General features: G+C 42.1%; 1 protein-coding gene across 1 annotated transcript in view; it reads right to left on the bottom strand.

The window, feature by feature from the left end:
* Positions 1-18,738, bottom strand: part of DNAH10 (dynein axonemal heavy chain 10) — a 157,018-nt gene that overhangs the window by 93,469 nt on the left and 44,811 nt on the right. The window contains exons 17-26 of the mRNA XM_061170347.1: positions 15,614-15,778; positions 14,795-15,002; positions 12,452-12,608; positions 8,903-9,379; positions 8,646-8,804; positions 6,030-6,146; positions 5,844-5,946; positions 4,837-5,015; positions 2,180-2,391; positions 1,010-1,163 (exon numbers count right to left, since the gene is read on the bottom strand). Coding sequence (XP_061026330.1) covers positions 1,010-1,163; positions 2,180-2,391; positions 4,837-5,015; positions 5,844-5,946; positions 6,030-6,146; positions 8,646-8,804; positions 8,903-9,379; positions 12,452-12,608; positions 14,795-15,002; positions 15,614-15,778 — 1,931 coding nt within the window. The remainder of the gene's footprint in view (positions 1-1,009; positions 1,164-2,179; positions 2,392-4,836; positions 5,016-5,843; positions 5,947-6,029; positions 6,147-8,645; positions 8,805-8,902; positions 9,380-12,451; positions 12,609-14,794; positions 15,003-15,613; positions 15,779-18,738) is intronic.

Raw genomic sequence — 18,738 nt, 5'->3', positions numbered from 1 at the left:
GGGCCCCCTGCAGTAGAAGCGCGGAGCCTTAACCACTGCACCACCAGGGAATTCCCTGTATATGCATTTTAAAGTGTTAAAGGAGGGACTTCCCCGGTGGCAGCAGTGGTTAAGAATCTGCCTGCCAATGCAGGGAACACGGGTTCAATCCCTGGTCCGGGAGGATCTCATATTCCATGGAGCAACTAAGCCCGTGTGCACAACTACTGAGCCTGCATTCTGGAGCCCACAAGCCACAACTGCTGAGGCCAGCACGCCACAACTACTGAAGCTCGTGCGCCTAGAGCCCATGCTCCGCAACAAGAGAAGCCACAGCAATGAGAAGCCCGCGCACCGCAACGAAGAGTAGCCCTCACTTGCTGCAACTAGAGGAAGCCCGCGTGCAGCAATGAAGACCCAATGCAGCCAAAAATAAATAAATAAATAAAATAAAATTTGTAAAGGTTTGTTAAAAAAATAAATAAATAAAGTGTTAAAGGATATACCCTAAAATGTTAATAATTTATCTTCAGGGACCTCCCTGGTGGTCCAGGCGTTAAGACTCCATGCTCCCAATGCGGGGGGCCCGGGTTCGATCCCTGGTCAGGGAACTAGGTCCCGCATGCATGCTGCAACTAAGAGCCCACATGCCACAACTAAAGATCCCACATGCCGCAACTTAGAGCCCACACAGCCAAAAAATTAAATATTTTTTTAAATAATAATAATAAAAAAATAAAAATAATAAAAAATAATAAAGATAATTTATCTTCAGGTGGTAGAATTATGAATAATTTGTTTATTTTCTCAGTTTTCTACCTGGAACACCCATTATTTCTTTAATAAATAAGTCAAGAGTGAAACTATAATTAAGAACTAAAACATTTAACTGGGGCAGAAATTCTATTTCTAGAACAGATCATTCTTTCTTGCTCAAACATAACAGGTATCAGAGCAAACGGGTCTTCTCTCTGAATTTAAAAAAAAAATCCTTTTTTCTGTACCGTTTTACAACTAAAAATAGTCCTACCTTCTCAATGGCTATCTCCTTGATGGCCGACGTCACAATCTCGTTGAGAACATCTGTGTGTGTGTGAAGCTCCATAGCAAACATGTTTTCCAAGGTGAATGTTTCAGTCATTTCAAACATCACGCCTGTTTTCTCCATAAGCTCTTTCCAATGCCTAAGGGTGCATCCACATTAAAATCTTTCTGTCTACTGAGTTTAGTGATGGATTCAATTATTCCCTCTTTAACCACAGGATAAAATCCCATTATGAACACTTCTTGTAATGGAATTTGGAAATACGAGGACATCACTGGAATTATCTGTCCAAAGTTTTCCAAGATCCCACTGGCTGCCGGAATTAAACCCAGGAATCAACATCTAGAAGATACTTTCTTAGATGGCTAGTCTTCACTAGCACCTAAGAAAATACACAACTTTTCATTTTTTGGTAACTGCTTCTGCACGGTCTCTAGACGGGTGATCCCAACCTCTCTTGGATCACTCAGCCCGTCTGAGACCCTGGTGCAAATTACGAGCACTCATGTGTTGGATAAACATTCAGCAAGCACTAACTCTATGCAGGCAGTGGGCTGGCTGCTGGGGGTTCAGAGTGACTCAGAGGCAAGGCCCTTGTCCTGGGGAACACTACCAGCGACTTGGGGAGACAGTCAGTGACCGATAAAACAAATCTATAAATTAAATAACCGCACACTGTTTCGAGCACTATGAAAAAAAACGCAGAGTGATAAAGTTAAGAAGGGGGAACAGGACAGACACAGCACCAAGCAGCACTGCTCTTGACCCAATCTGGCCTCCTTTGAAGGTTCACATTTGCCCACTTTTATGGTCCCATGTATATGGGATGAATGCAATAAGGCAGCTAAACAAGACCGGCAGAATGCCAGGTGCCCAGCATACAAGCAGTAATCGTAGAATCACTGATTTTTGTTGTGCACAGAGATGGTCAGAAAGGAGAATCTACCGTTTTTTCTCTCTCTAGTCCCAGGTCTAGTGCAGGAGTTGATACAGAAGAATCCTTGTGGTTGATAATTTAATGGAAACTTTACATAGAAGCGATATTATAGAAATATTACTTGCATATTTCTAGCCCTGTGTTGCTGTTGGAATCTTGTCCTTCGTCATCAGAGCTAAGCAAAGACATATTTTAAAGTAAAAGCGCCTCCCACAAACCTGTCTCTTAAAGCCTCGTGCTTCAAGTCAAGAAGTAAAGGAATCGAGTCTTTGAATGCCTTCATTTTTGCTTCCAAATGGTAGGCCACTGATAAATTTCGAACCTGCCGGGGCAGCTTTCTGAGGGACCTGAGAAAACTTTCAATTCCTTCCTGGAGAAACTGAACATTTAGGTTGATCCAGAGCGTCTGAGACCATTCTTCCTTTGCAACCTGGAAATGGGCAAGAAATAGTCCCATCAACAAGACCCCTTTGGAAACTCGAAGGTGGCTTGACCGGGAGAGCGCATTCTTAATCCTTGGTCATGCTCACTTCTCTCCAAATATCATCACCCATCTCCCCACAACAACCTCAAATTCACAAAAGAAAGATCGATTCCAAGGCTCTAAAACACAAACAGAACATTCCAACTTTTTTAAGCCCTCACAAAAATAATGCTGTATCCGAGGATGTGTAGGATCCAAAAACATGTCTCCCTTTCCTTCAGGGTAAAGGAAGAAGCAGGATGTCAGAAACAGGTATTTTTAAATCAGGGAGTCACTTGGGTCTTAAATATGTACTTCATTCAGGCGCTGTCCTTTTCTGATAAAAGAAGCTAAGGTTACAAAATACCTACAATTTAGATAATCCTGCTTGGTTATCATAAAGAAAAGATTTTGTGTTCCAGCTCCCTGAGATTTAATGTAAACAGTACCATCTCGTGTAAAATTTACCATCTTGTAGAGTTGGCATTTGCAACCTGTGACATCCAGGCTTGACAGAGTTGCTTGAGTCATGAAATATATTTGACAGGAAATTATGTTAATTGATGAAATACGTGTATGATATATTTTTTTTTTTTGGCTGTGTCGGGTCTTAGTTGCGGCGCGCAGGATCTTTGTTGAGGCGTGCGGGATCTTTCATTCTGATGCGCGGGCGCTTGGGCTCTTCGTTGCGGGGCGCGGGCTTCTCTCTAGTTGTGTGTGCAGGTTTTTTTCTCTCTCTAGTTGTGGCGCGTGGGCTCCAGAGTGCCTGGGCTCTGTAGTTGTGGTGCATGGGCTCTCTAGTTGAGGTGTGTGAGCTCAGTAGTTGTGGCGCACGGGCTTAGTTGCCCCGTGGCATGTGGGAACCTAGTTCCCCAACCAGGGATACGACCCACGTCCCCTGCATTGGAAGGCGGATTCTTTACCACTGGACCACCAGGGAAGTCCCGTGTATGATAATTTTTTAAAGTGTAAATGGCACTACATATGATGTATTTACGTTTTTTCGTTTCTCTTCTTTTCTTGCCTTCTAGAAAGATATTTAAAGCTCCAACTGTTTTTTGGATTATTTTGAGATGACACCCATGATTCATTACCTCTTTTTTGCAAAAATTTAATGAGAAACAAATTAGAAAGAAATCATAAAGAAATTAAAGTACTTCTCGGAGTTTCTACCCCTAAATATACAACCAGTCAGTCATTATAATAATGCCTTTCCTTCATCCACCCTCCATGCCTTTGCCTGACACTCTCTCCACTGAGCACATTTGTTAAAACCACAACTATGGTTAGGCCCACAACCCCACGTTTATCAGGACCCAACACCTACACCCGGGCAGCCAACCATGATTGCTCAAAACTCAACCTTGCCCACGGCCTCAGTCGAAATCCAGAACCGTGTGGGCACCATCGGTCACCCCACATCTCCTTGGCCCTCTTGCTCCCCATTCTTCTAGAGGGTCATTTCACCCCCACTCCACCATCCTCAACCAGCCAGCATCCCCGCCCATGGTCCCCTCTGCTGATGACCTTGCTGTGCACAACCCTGGGGAAACGGACGCGATCAGAACAGAACGTTCAACATCTCCCGCTAGAAGCATCTCTGTGTGTAGGCTCTGTCCTCCCCATATGACGGTTGATGAGTCTGCCTCTTATTTGAGGCCACCTCTTGATCCCATCCCTTTCCCACCTACTCAAGGACACCAGACATGAAGACTCCCTTCTCCCTCCTATTACCTGCGTCCCCTCCTTACTGGATCACTCCTATCAGTATACAAACTCACGTTGTAATTTCTCCCACCTTAAAAGAAATGTATCCCGACACCACGTCCCCTCCACCCATCACTCCTCATCTCCCTGCTTCCCTCGTAACAAGACTCACTGGAAGAGTCATCTACACTTGGCATTTCTAATGCCTCTCTTCCCTTTCTCTCTGTTTTTCCTAAGCTTTATGGAGGGTTCACGGGTGTACAATAAGCTGCACATATGTCAAGTGTACAGCTGGGTAAGTTTTGACATGTGCGCATACCGTGAGACCATCACCTCAGTCAAGATAAGGAACGTATCCATCACCATCACCCTCGACGGTCTCCTCCTGCCTCTCTGTAATCACGCCCTCCCACCCTTCTCCTTCCACCCCACCCCTAGTCAACCACTGACCTCCTTTCTGCCAGGAACATGTACAGTGGCAACCAGGACATTCACAATGCTAGGCAGCCTCATCTCCATCGGGTTCCAGAACTCTCTCCACACCCCAAATGGAAACTCCATTAGCAGTCACTCCCCACGACCTCCTCCCAAGAGCCAAAGTGAGAGTTTCTATGAAATCTGCCCCAGGCTCTGTATGATTGCGGCCTCAAAGTCCGCTGAGTTGCATTCCCTCCAGCGAGACCCAATCTGTGGGTGGACGCTTACCTTTAGTCCTTCATAGAGCTCGTAAATGGTCTTCAGCCCGCTCATTTCCTTCTGCACTTTCAGCAGCTCTGGGTACATCGTAATCGGAAGATCGAAAAGCTTCTCAGCGTTAGCCAACTCCTGACGGTTCTTTTCGTGTCTCATCAGCTCTTTTTCAAAAGTGGCTAAAAGGTCTACTCCTAGTAAATAAGCAGATAAATGAACGCATACAATTTTTTAATTTTAATTTTTATTTCATATTGGAGTAGAGTTGATTTACATACAAATGTTGTGTTCGTTTCAGTGCACAGCAAAGTGATTCAGTTATACATATACGTGTATCTATTCTTTTTCAGATTCTTTTCCCATATAGGTTATTACAGAGTATTGAGTAGAGTTCCCTGTGCTGTACAGTAGGTCCTTGATTATCTATTTTATTTATAGTAGTGTGTATAATCCCAAATTTCTAATTTATCCCTCCCCCCTCCAACTTTCCCCTTTGGTAACCATAAGTTTGTTTTTAAAGTCTGTGAGTCTGTTTCTGTTTTATAAATAAGTTCATTTGGAATACATACAATTTTAAGGTATACAAAATTGAATAAGAAATCATGAACAATATGCAAAACTGTCATCTCATCCGTAGAAGCCAACTGGGAAGACAAATTGAGAATGACCAGACTTTATATTGCCATCATTCTAACTAAAACCAGAGGGCCAGTTACATGTGCAAGCTCCTCCACTTAGAAAGTTCTGTCTCCTGAGTGTTCTCGCTCTAAGTGGTCTCAGCTTGGCCTGCAGATTAGAATCTCCACAGGAGCTTTTAAAAACCTTGAAGTCCAGACCACTTTCCAGACCAGTGGAATCAACTCTGTGGACCTGGTGCCCAGGCAGAAGTGGTTTTTAGAGATCCCCAGAGGAACCCAGTGTACAGGCAAGGTTACACACCACTGCTCCATCCCATCTTCCCATAAAATTCTTAAGCAAAACACATTCAAATGCCTCAGTAAGACCAACGTGAATACCCTTACCTCTATCAAGATCTTCACCAACAGAACCAGGGCCTTCATGATAAAAACGTCTTGCAAAGCCCTCTATCTGCTGTCTGTAGTTTAATATTTCACCTCGAGTGATCTGAGAAAAGCAGGGTTGCGTTAGTTTAGCCCATTGGATATTTTTCAACATCTTTACTCGGAAAGTAAAGCGTTGCAAGGTACCTCTGTGAACGTTCTCTTTATACCTCCCAGAGTATGCTCCACATTCAATGCATCATTAAACAGATTTGACCACATGCTCTCAATCTTGTCAACCAGTTCTTTCTCTGCATCGGAAGGCTAAAAAAAAAAAAGAACAAACAATAAATGATCAGCAGTTTGGAAATGAAATTTCTGGTCAAAGCTTCTGCTCTCCAGGACTTCTGCTTCTGCGTAATGGTAGGCTAGGTCATTTGAACAAATGCTGGTTGAATTATACAAATTAGATATTTATAATAAAAATAAAATCAGGAGAAAATAATTTTTTAAAAGAGATAGATAACATAGGCAGAAAGAGAGAGAAATAACCTAGAGAGATAAGCCCTTCATAAAGTAAAACCAAGTTTCAAATCAACCTCATCTCTGATTAAAATAAGGTTATCTTGACCTGTTAACACACCCAGCTGTGTTGTCATAAGCAAAAATAAATCTCCTATGATGAAACATAACATCATCTGGAGCCTCCAATTCTCCCTACAATTTTTCATATACGATGTCCAGAACTCAATCAGAAATAATAGGACGATAAGGATACAAATGACTTGAAGGAAACCAAGAGATACACAGACAGTATAAGCAGACACTAATGGAGTTCTAAGACATAGAATTCTAAATCATGTTACTTGATAAAGAAAACAAAAGACAGAACTGAAAATTTTGACTTTATTTTAATTATAAAAATATAAATTTTGCATACTGTGCATTTTTCTTTTTATCTTTGGAGGATGCTAGAGAGCTAATTTATTATTTTGAAAACATGTAAATACAGGGTAAATAACCTGCCCTTGTTATATAAACTGTATCTCAGGGTAAACAGATAGTTTTTAAGGAAAAGTTTCTCTTTTTTTCATTTTTATTATTTTTTTATTGACGTATAATTGACAATACTATGTTAATTCCAGGTGCACAACATAGGGATTCGTTATTTCTATACACTACAAAATGACTGTCACTACTATGCATTTTCTGATGAGAGGATCTCTAGCTTTCAGCCAAGGCTAATGCTCAGTGAAGGTGATTAAAGCACTCAAGCAATGTAAATGCTGAAATACAAATTTTATGCAAATGCAGGCTTATAACAGCTCTTTGTTTCTCCCTTCTACTTTGTTTCTCCAGTGGATTCTTTTCTAGGTATTATGTGATGCAGAGCACGCAAAATTTTGCATACAATTTCAAGGAGATCCCAGACACCCTCAAACTCATCCACGGACTTTCTAAAGGTCTTTGAAACCACACTTAACAACCCTAAATAAAGACAATTGAATTATTATCTTCTACCAGTTTCTTTTATCGTCTTATCCCTCTTCTTCCTCCTTATCATTTTTGCAACAGCCATTTATTTATAAAAGAAAATTAACATCAAAAAAAAAGAAAGAAAGAAAGAAAAGAAAGAGGGAAAACCAAAACAGTGTGCAGTTACAGACCAGTCTACAAAAAACACTATTTGAGCCATGCAAGATCGAGAAATAATCTCTAAGTTGTCATTATTCTAAATAACCATGCTTTACATTTAAATTTTATTACTTAAAGTCATAAACAATTGGCTTTATTGTATATTTGAGAAGTCTTTCTGAAAAGGGCCTTAGAATTCAACCCAACCATAAAAAGCTTAAGAAAAGAGTTCACTTAAAATAAAATAAAAACAACTATTAAAGAAATTTTGTGCACATCCTTTTGGGTGTATTGGGAAACAAATTAATATGCAAGTCATTTTTGGTGGGTCTATATACTACAAATTTTCTATGCAGTAAACATGGTTTATATATAAATTGTAAATTTACCCAACTAATTTATTGAAATAATTCCAATGAATTGGAACTGCTAGGACTAAGGCTATCCAAAACTTATAGTTTGAGTTCAAACTAGATTTCCTCTACTATTAATATATAGATGGGAGCTCATCAATCTTGTCCCCCAGTGTTTATGTGGGTCTGTTTCCTAAAACTGTATAAATGTTAGATTTTTAATCTTTGGTAATATGATATTACAAAGAAATTGCTTTTCTTCTGTTATTGTTCAGCTCAGTCATCTTCATAGATGCTTAATCCTTACTAGTCACTTGTGTTATTTCATCTTCTTCCGTTGTTTTTTTTTTTCCATTTCCCTTGGTATATCAATGTCTTTGTCACTGGTTTGTAAGAACTCATTTATGACTAAGGATGTTAACCATTTGTCATGCAATGCAAATGAAATACCATATTTTACTGCCATCAATTTAATATGGTATTTTGTATTTTGGTTGTGTACTAAAATATAATCATGTTGTGTTTTTAAAAAATAAAATAAAATAGGAACTTCCCTGGCAGTCCAGTGGTTAGGACTACGTGCTTCCACTGCAGGGAGCACAGGTTCGATCCCTGGTCAGGGAACTAAGACCCCACATGTCACACAGTGCAGCCAAAAAAATTAAAATATAAATAAATAAATAAATAAAAACAAAAACACACAAAGGAAGGAAGGAAGAGAGGGAGGGAGGGAGGGAGGGAGGAAGGGAGGGAGGGAGGGAGGAAGGGAGGAAGGAAGGAAGGAAGAGAGGGAGGGAGGGAGGGAGGGAGGGAGAAAAGGAAAGAGTTCACTTACAAAGAGACCGTACATCGCCATGGTGCGGTACCTCTCCTGGACATCCCGGTATCTTAGTTCCATCACTAAAGATTTACTTCTAATTTCTGCGATTGTTGCAAGGACAAACTTGAGATCTTCAAGGGTACTGGGGCTCTTCTTCAGGTTTTTGGTCAGGAACTATAAAAGACAGTGCAAAGGGACACTAAATAAGCATGGGGAAAAAAATACAGCACCGAATGAAGCCCTGACGATCGTGAAACCCGGGGCCCCACTACCTCTATCTCTTCATGCAGATTATGGAGCTCCTCTCTGGCTGACTCATTGAGGAGCTTCCCAAGTGAAACCACCCAGGACTTGGCGTTTTCCTGCACGGTGTTCGCCAGGGGTCCGAGCTGAAGGCGGATGCAGTGCTCATCCTTGACCAAGGGGTGATGCATCACTTCAGAGGCGATCCTGGAATAGAAATGCAACTTCTCGTCATAGGCAACACAAGGGGGCTTCTTGGCAGCAAACTTCTCCATCACAATGGCTTTGTCCAGTTTCCAGAGCGGTCGGTACCGCTTCCATTTCTGCAGGTACTTCATAAGATTGATCAGAATCCTGTGGATGTTTTGGGGGATCATAACGGCCTGCTCAATTATCTGAGGGTTCTGAGAAATATCATTGTAAAAGTTGATTATGACAAGTTCTTCTTCCTCTCCCTTCTGAGGGGGGCATTCTATGCAGCTGCCATTCATCCAGCGAACAAAATTCTGGCAAAATAAGAATTGGGGGAAAAAAGACAGTCCTTTAGTATCTATTTCGCTTCCTATGGACATATCATGTTCAGTAATAAGTCTTGCTAGTAAGGGATATCACTTGATTATTGATAAGCTGTGCTAGGTTGCAAAAAATAACCACAATCCTTTGTTCCTCCCATCAAGAGATTCTGTCTGTTGACAAAATGGTCTATCGGGAGTACCTATTTTCCCGCTCTGGGCTAGCCTATGACTTGACCAACAGATAGGGGAAGTGGCATTATGCAAGGTCCAAGCCTGGGGCTCAAGTAGCCCAGCAGCTTCTACTCTCATGCTCTTGAAACCTTGCAGCTACCGGATGCACAAGCTTCAGCTAGCCTACGAGATGATGGAGACCCAGGAGAACCAGGGCCCCCCAGCCAACAGCCAGCCAATCATCAGACATGTGCTTGAGCACAGCCAAGTTCGGATGTATAAAACAACATTAGTTTCCAGTGTCCCAGAACAAATCTGTCATTGGATGTCTCCCTGCTGTATAGTCAAGAGCCCCTCTTCTTTCAAGCAAACCATGGGTGGTTATACATAACATCTCTGAACCATAGTCTGGCCACCTGTAGAATGGGAATAACAACAATTACTAATTCTACAGCTCACTGTAATACTAATACCCAAACTGATAGCTAACGTTTATTTAGAGCTAATTGCCAAGTACTGTGTTAAGTGCTCTACATGTTATGCCATTTAATTCTCCCAATCCACTCTAGAACATGGATTGTATTATCATTTCCACTTAATAGATGAGGTAATTTGATCCTAGTTTAAAACTTTTGCTCGTTGTTTTCAGCCATGAAATATGAATCCTGAAGCTCAAATAGTGCAGTCAAGCCAACTTAAGTCACCTCGCCATAAGTGTTTATTTGCAGAGATTTTTGTTAATGAAAGGCATTTCCAACACTTCCCAAGAGGATAGGTAAAAATTATTTTCATTTAAAACAAAGCATTGATAAAAATATAATAAAAATAAATAAAAGAAAGCAGTTATGAAGATAAAATAACAGTCTGCACCACAAAGCCTCAAACCCATCTATGGCGGGGGTGGGAATAAATTGGCATGAAAAACTATGATTAATATCCATAATGTTTCACAAAGAGTCTTTCCTTTTTATTTACCCCTTGGAAATTGTTTTGTTTTCCTGTTCAAAGACTTGGTAATGTAACACCTAAAAGTTAAGAGAATTTATATGACCGAGGTTTAATAAATGACCTATTTGCATAGATTATAAAACATGTGCAATTTATTCATTAATTTCCAAGTACAGTGAAATGAAATTCCCTATTTGTAATATCTACACTTAGTTTTATGCTAAAAAACATGCCTGAAGGCTTCCCTGGTGGCGCAGTGGTTAAGAATCTGCCTGCCAATGCAGGGGACACGGGTTCGAGCCCTGGTCCGGGAATATCCCACATGCCGCGGAGCAACTAAGCCTGTGCACCACAACTACTGAGCCTGCGCTCTAGAGCCCGCGAGCCACAACTACTGAGCCCACGTGCCACAACTACTGAAGCTCGCGTGCCTAGAGGCCGTGCTCCGCAACAAGAGAAGCCACCGCAATGAGAAGCCCACACACCGCAATGAAGAGTAGCCCCCACTCACTGCAACTAGAGAAAAGCCCACGCACAGCAACGAAGACCCAATGCAGCCAAAAGTAAATATATTAATTAATTTTAAAAAAATTTTTTTAAATGCCTGAGGTATGTTTGACTTTCTGAACAAACCAAGTGAAAAGAAAGATATTAGTGTCTTGAGGGGGTGTGACATCTCTTATCCACAAAGATGGCCCTATTTTCCCGATGTTGGTAAGACGTAAACTTTGGGTTATTTGCCAGCCGACACTCATTTGACAAGCACTGACTGAGTGCCAATTATGTGCTAGGCGCTGTGTGAGGTGCTGGGGGTTCCAGAGTGAACAGACACACAAAGTTCATGGTGTCGTGGAACTTGCATTCTAGTGGCATGAGCTAGTCAAAGCATGAACGAACAAGTAAATAAATAAGAAAAGGTCAGATAGTGATACGCACTAGGAAGAAGATGGAGTAGGGTGACGTAACAGAGAAGGACCCCAAGGAGCCAGCAAGTCAAGGTCTGGGGGGCAGAAGGTTCCAGGCAGAGGGAACAGGAGTGCCACCATTTCAAGGAGGAAGTGGTGTTACCTGCTGGAGGTGCATTAGGCTGGGGCACAGTGGGGTGTGTACAGGTAGCAGCTGATCAGAAAGGCAGGCAGGTGCTAGATTGCAGAGGGGCTCATAGACCAGAATGAGGAGTTTGGATTATGTTCTAAGTGCAACATGAAGTCATCAGGGGCTTTTATACAGGGATGACATGAAATGATTCATGTTTTTAAAGGATAATCCTGACCACCTGTGGAAACATTACTGCAATAGTCCAGGTGAGGGACGATGAACTTGGGATGGATTGGTAACGTGGCAAAGGAGAGAAGAGGGGAGATCAGAGGCGTGTTTGGGGGAGTGAGTCAACCAGACTTACCGACGGGCTGGATATGGGTGGATGGGAGAAAGGAGGGATCAAGGATGGCTCCCAGGGTTTCGACTCAACCACTTGGGTGAATGTTGGTGCCATTGCCTAAAGTAGGGAAAACGGGGGCAGGACCAGGCTGCACGTTGGAAAGCCAAGAATTCCATCTTGGACTCGCCAAGTCTAAGGTTCAAGGGGAGACAGCCGGTAGGCGACGAGAAACATGTGTTGTGTAGTAGAGAATTCTGGATTGGAGATGGAAATGCGGCAGGCTTGCCTCCATAGGGTTGGTAATAACAGCCATGGGACCGGTCGTGAGGATGCACAAAGAAGATAAAGTGAGGTGAGAAGGGAGCCGGCATCAAGCCTTGGGACACCCCCAAACTTCAGAGATTTACAGAGGAGGAGCCAGGAAGAGACTAAAACGGTCTGGACAAAGGACACGGTGGAGCCTGTGTTCTTGACCTCCTGGGTCACCTGCTGTCCGCAGCCGGCGGGCCCAGCCCTCTGTGACAAGGGGTCAACCGGAAAACAACACACAGTTCTGTCCCTACCTTGGTCATCTCCACACAATTTCGGACACAGTGGACGCACATTTTGTCAATCTCGCTTGCGCTGGGGTGCAGGATGATCTCGGGCGCCGTCAAAATGGTTTCCGTTTGGAACAAAGGGACGTTTCCAAGGATTAAAGAATTAAAAGACTGCAAATTCCTAGGAGGGGTTAATAAAACAGACTCAGTACTCAGCAGCGTGAAAGATATCGGACAGGGGGTGAAAACGGCTAGAGTCCCAGCCACCACCTGTAAAAAGCCTGCGACAAGGAATAACACATTCTACGGCTGTAATGGACAGTGTGGGGTGAGTTTCATTATATACCCTTTTTATGGCCCAAATTTTACAAATAGTTCATTTCTACTTTGGGGAAGTTAGAATACCTATTAGTTGGAAGATACTTAGTAATGGGAACTCCAAAAGCTGTTTGACTCTGGTTCAGGAAAAATGAACACTCATGTCCCCCCTCTGCCTGGCCCACCAGACTCTGTCCTTTCCAGGATTAAGTCAGGGACAACACAGGGATGGACACTTCATTAGCCTGCAAACCGGTCTTCCTCTTCCCCCCACCCCCACCCCAATTCAGTAATCCCTACAGCCAGAGAGAGTGTATAAAACATGTAACTCTTCTCTCTCTGAGGATAAATGCAAGCTCCCGCCAGGCTCTTCATGATCTGGGCCCTGCCTGCTCAGCTTCCTCTCCTACCCGCTCCCTTCACTCTCTTTACTCCTTCCTTCTGTTCCTCCCACGTGGCTTCCGGGTCTTTACACTGGCCTTTGTCTTCCCCCAGAAAGCTCCTCCCCTTCCAGCTTGCTCCTTATCTTCAGGGCTCGGCTAAAACGTGGCCTCTCCGTGGCCTTTCTTGACCAACCAATCACAACAGCCCTTCCAGTCTCTCCCCGGAACATTATTCTGCTTTATTTCTTTCACAGAGAATATTTATTTCCTTGAGTCTTGCATCTCTCTCCTATGAGGATGGAGAAGCTCCAGAAAAATAGGGGCTTTATCTGGTCCAGTGCCTGGTCCAGTCCAGGCTCTAATAAACCTTGGAATGAATGAATGAGTGAATAGATGGATTGATGGGTAAATGGATGAATGGATCAAGGGAAAACATAGTGTATTAGAAAGAGAAAACTCAGGAGGTAGCCCTATATGAGGGGCTGCTTTTTTTTTTTTGGCTGTGCCAGGCGGCTTGTGGGATCTTAGTTCCCCAACCAGGGATCGAACCCGGGCTGTTGGCAGTGAAAGCGCGGAGTCTTAACCACTCAACCGCCCGGGAATTCCTAAGTGGCTGCTTTAAGAGTCAAAGTTAGAAGCAACATTAAAAAGCAAATGAAATATGTAGAAAACAGATTTATTTAAAGGATCAATGAAGTGAAGTTTGTCAAACTGCATCCAGGGGACTTCCCTGGTGGTGCAACAGTTAAGAATCCACCTGCCAATGTAGGGGACACGGGTTCGAGCCCTGGTCCGGGAGGATCCCACATGCCGCAGAGCAACTAAGCCCATGCGCCACAACTACTGAGCCTGCGCTCTAGAGCCCGCGAGCCACAACTACTGAAGCCCGCGTGCCTAGAGCCCGTGCTCCACAATAAGAGAAACCACCGCAATGAGAAGCCCGCACACCGCAATGAAGAGTAGTCCCCGCTCACCACAACTTGAGAAAGCCCACACGCAGCAACGAAGACCCAACACAGCCAAAAATAAAAAAATAAAATAAATAAATTTTTTAAAAGTTATTTGTTAATTTAATAGTTGTTTTATCATTCATTTCTATGACTACTCACGAGGATCAATTTCTAAATTTTTTGATAGTTGTAATTCATTTTTGTGAAAAATCTCATTGTGTCTCTTGTAGTGTAGTCACTTTTCTCATTATATTACAAAAGTATTTCCATAAGTTAATGCATAAAAGCACATTTGCTGTAAATTCTTTTCCAATTCTATCCTTTTATTTTGTGAAAAAACATTTAAAATTTTTGCATCCAACGTCTGTCCACCTCTTCTGATTTCTTCCTTTTCTTCCAGAATAGAAAATTCTCCCTATCTATCAGAGGTCTGATATATATCACATACAGTTCTCTTTTTTCAAATATGGTTTTAAATTTTATCTGTAACTTTCACATTTAATAAATATTGAGTGTCAACTAAAAAAAAAAAGAACATGAGCCAAAACAGGAAGTCATCCTTCCATCTTATGAGTGCCCTTTGGCCAGAAAGCAGACTTACTATCCAGCTGATTTTTGTTCTGTACCTTGTGGCTCCTCTTTAACTATTCATATGTGTAAGATATTTTAATCTATGCACATTGTCTTTAAAACATGCAATATGAACATTAACTTACTTCAGGATGAGCTTTGTCAAGACCTCGTAAATTCTATTTTCCCAGTATTCGTAGTAGGAGGCCAGCTTGGGGGCCTTGCCCGTGTTGGTGTGGATAACCAGCCCCTCGACTTTGGTCAGTAGAGGCCCAATGGCAAGATACCACCTGACCATGTGGTCCACATCTTTGGCCCTTTCTCGTTCAATGTGCTCAAAGAATTCCTTCATGCCTGTAGTGGAAGACACCTGTTACAGCTCTTCACAAACACGGGAAGGGACATTACTCAAGAAGCAGCCCAAACGTTAGCTGTACATCTTGCAAATACGAAAGCAGCCTCCAATCTTGACCAAAAGCAGAAAATAAATCAACACCACCCGAAGCAAGACACATCCAAAGCAAAAAATACATGACAACATGGGAATGAACGCCACTTGGGCATGCTTTGCCTTTGGGCAATCTTGCTTGTCTTGAGTTGCTTGTTAACTAATCCTGAATTCCTTGTTGACTAGTCCAAGACAGCTTAAAATATCCCGTTTGAACAAGTAAATGTGAGCCCATAAAACACAGTTCACCATACTGTTACAAAGTTACTGACAAAAGTACTATTGATTTTCATAGACTCAGGAATTTGTAAAACTATGTAAGCAATACATAAAACACGGCAAAAAGTAAGAATTACCCATGATCTTTTCAAGTAAATGCCTGAGATCATGAGGCATGTTTTTATTCCATTTGTGGAATAAACTGTGTGTGTGTGTGTGTGTGTGTGTGTGTGCACAATCATGCCCAAGAGGTTTTTCCATTCCTTCCATAATCAAAGAAACAAGAAGTCAGATCTACCTGGGAGTTCTTCCTCACTTTTAGGTGCTGGATACTTAAAGAGATTTATGGATTCTATTAAGGTAAGTCTGGAAGAAATGTCATCTGCATTCTTATGAATCTGGTGGACGAGGGACTCAAATTTCCCAATGGCCTGTTTGCACCGAGTTATGTAGTCAGCAATACCTTCGGAGAAAAAGAGAAAGAACAAAAGAAAGATAGTTGGCTTTCAACTCTTCCTTTCCATACCCCTCCCGCCAACATCCCTTCACAGGAAGGATCCTGCTCCTTCCATGCCCTTGGGTCTTTGAGGTGACAAAGATCCACGTGGTCCCTGGGGACCGGAACCAGGAGCCGGTGCTCAGGATCAACCAAATGATACATTTCTTCTGTTTGCTTTTTAGCATCATCGTATCTGAAGCACGGTGGGGAGAAAGAGGAGGCACAACCCTCCTGCCTTCTCATTGCCACGGCGACACAAACCCTCCACTACATGCAACCCTGCCTACAGTTAGGCAACCCTCTGGCCTGTTGCTTAGAAAAGTAAACAGCAAGAATGTGAATAGTAAACCTGAGTTAAGCACTTATGATCAGTTGGGCGATGGCCCAAGCATGCGACGCTGATTACATGATCGAATCCTTACAACAGCCCTATGAATCGGGTACTAAGATTATGCCCATTTTAGAGATGAGGAAACGGAGCCTCCGAGAAGTTGAGTCACATGGGTAAGAGCTGGACTTTTAATCCAGAGGTTTCACGCTGGAACCCACAGTCCGAACACACATGTTCTCTGTACAAAGGAGAAGGGAGGAAGGGGAGAAAAGGAAATGACAACGAAAAAAGGGGAGAAGATTTGGAGCAAGGAAAGGGAAAGAGGAAGAAGGGAAAAAAAATAACATAAATGCTTTGTTTATTTTTAAAAGTAAAGGAAGAAGAAGTATGTACTTTTCCTTATTACTCCTGCTAAATACAACTAAGAACCCTGCACACTAGCCATAAAACAAATATAAGACTCTGAAATGGGGAGAGACAGCCAACCAGTGGGGACCCCAGGATCCGAGGAATGATGTGGTGATGAGGGCCCTGGGATCTTTTTCCTGGGATCTATATCCCAGACCTGGAGCTGAAGGAGCCGGTGACCCATAAGTGCCCATGGGTACAGACACACATGCACCAAAAAAAAGCCTCAAGAAAATCCTGTTTTCTCTGACCAAGGGACCAGGAAAGGGACACCCTAGCAAGACAAAATTTTAGACAATAACTGCTCTGCTCCAGCCAAACACCACAGATAAAAATGTGACCCTGCCCTCACCCATGCCAGAAGGGCCAGGTGGAGGGGGCCTAGACTTCCACCCTCAGAATGTTGTAATGAGGTGCCCCAAACCCCTGTCCCCTTATGCCTGTCGTGGTGGCATCAGAGGAGGCTGTGGAGGTAGACGGGACTTTCACCTCCACAGTCCAGCAACGAGCACTGCCCCCTGCCACCCCAGAGTGTCAGTGGAGACTGCAGGGGGGCTGGGACCCCCACCCCTCCCAGCAGTTATGTGGAGCTTCCCCTCGACTGTCAGTGAAGGCTGACTAGGGAACCTGGATTTCTACTTCCACCTGACAGTAACAAAGGGGAAACCAAGGTATTCTCAGAAGGGAAACTAGGCGATTACGTCACCAGCAGACCTATGCTAAAAGGATGGCCACAGGAAGTTTTGTAAACAGAAAGGACCCAGTAAGAGAAAGACCCTGGGAACATCAGGGAGGAAGAACGAGCACAGGAGGTAAAAATATAGGAAAATACAATCGTTTTTTCCTTCTCTTCTTGAGCTTCCTAACTTAGGTTTGACGGTTGCAGCAAAAATTGTAACACTGTCAAAAAAAAAAAAAAAAATTGTAACACTGTCTGTTGTGGTCCAAAATGTATATAGAAGAAATATTTAAGATAATTATATCATAAGTGGGAGAGGGTAAGGGGAGTTAAGGTTTCTATACTTTACTCAAACTGGAAAAATTCTATAGATTTCTATACTTCACTCAAACCAGTAAACTGTAATGTTATGTATATGTAACCTAGAGCAACCACTAAAAAAATGCTATAAGAATGCTATAGATAAATCAAAATGGAATTATAGAAAATGTTCAAGTGGCCCGTGGAAAGGCAAGTAAAGAAAAACAGAGAAACAAAAAAAAAAGCAGAAAACAAAAAAATTGACAGACTTAAGCCCTAACAAATCAATAATTACATGAAATGTAAATGGTCTAAATGCACCAAGACAGAGTAGGTTAAAAACATGACCCAACTATATGCTGTCTACAAGAAACTCATTTCAAATACAATTCTATCGGCAAGTTGAAAGTAAAGGATGGAAAAACATATACTGTGTAAACATTAATCAAAGGAAAACCAGAATGGATATACTAATATTAGGTAAAGTAGACTTTAGAACAAGGAAAATTATCACAGAGAGTTGAATATTATATAATGATTAAAGGGTTTAGTTCATAAGAAGACATAGCAATCCTAAACTTGCATGCATCAAAACAACAGAATTGTAAAATACGTGAAGTAAAAAATGATAGACCTGAAAAAAGAAATAGGTAAATCCATGATTATAATTGGACATGTCAACATTCCTCTCTCAGTAATTGACAGAACAACTAGACAGAAAATCAACAAGGATATATATCACTGTATGATTCTAATTATATGACATTCTGGAAAAGGCAAAACTATAGAGACAATAAAAAGATCAGTGGTTACCAGTCTACCCAATTTCAAGACTTACTATGTAGCCACAATAATTAAGGCTCCAAAGTTCTGTGATACTGGCAGAGGGACAGACACATAGATCAATGGAACAGAATAGAGAATCCAGAAATAGACCCATACAAATATGCTCAACTAGTTTTTGACAAAGGTGTAAAAGTGATTTAATGGAAAAAGTTAGCCTTTCCAACAAACAATGCTACAACAATTGGAAAAACAAATGAACCACAACTTAAGTCTCTCACTTTGTACCAAAAAAAAAAAAAAAAAAACAAGATTGATCACAGTCTTAACTGTAAAACATAAAATTATAAAATATTTAGAAAAAATAGAAAAATTTTGGGATCTAGGGCTAGGCAAAGAGTGCCTAGACTTGACACCAAAATC

Source organism: Eubalaena glacialis, chromosome 15 (genome assembly GCF_028564815.1).
Source record: "Eubalaena glacialis isolate mEubGla1 chromosome 15, mEubGla1.1.hap2.+ XY, whole genome shotgun sequence".
NCBI lineage: Eukaryota > Metazoa > Chordata > Mammalia > Artiodactyla > Balaenidae > Eubalaena > Eubalaena glacialis.
This window is presented reverse-complemented; position numbering and strand designations above follow the sequence as displayed.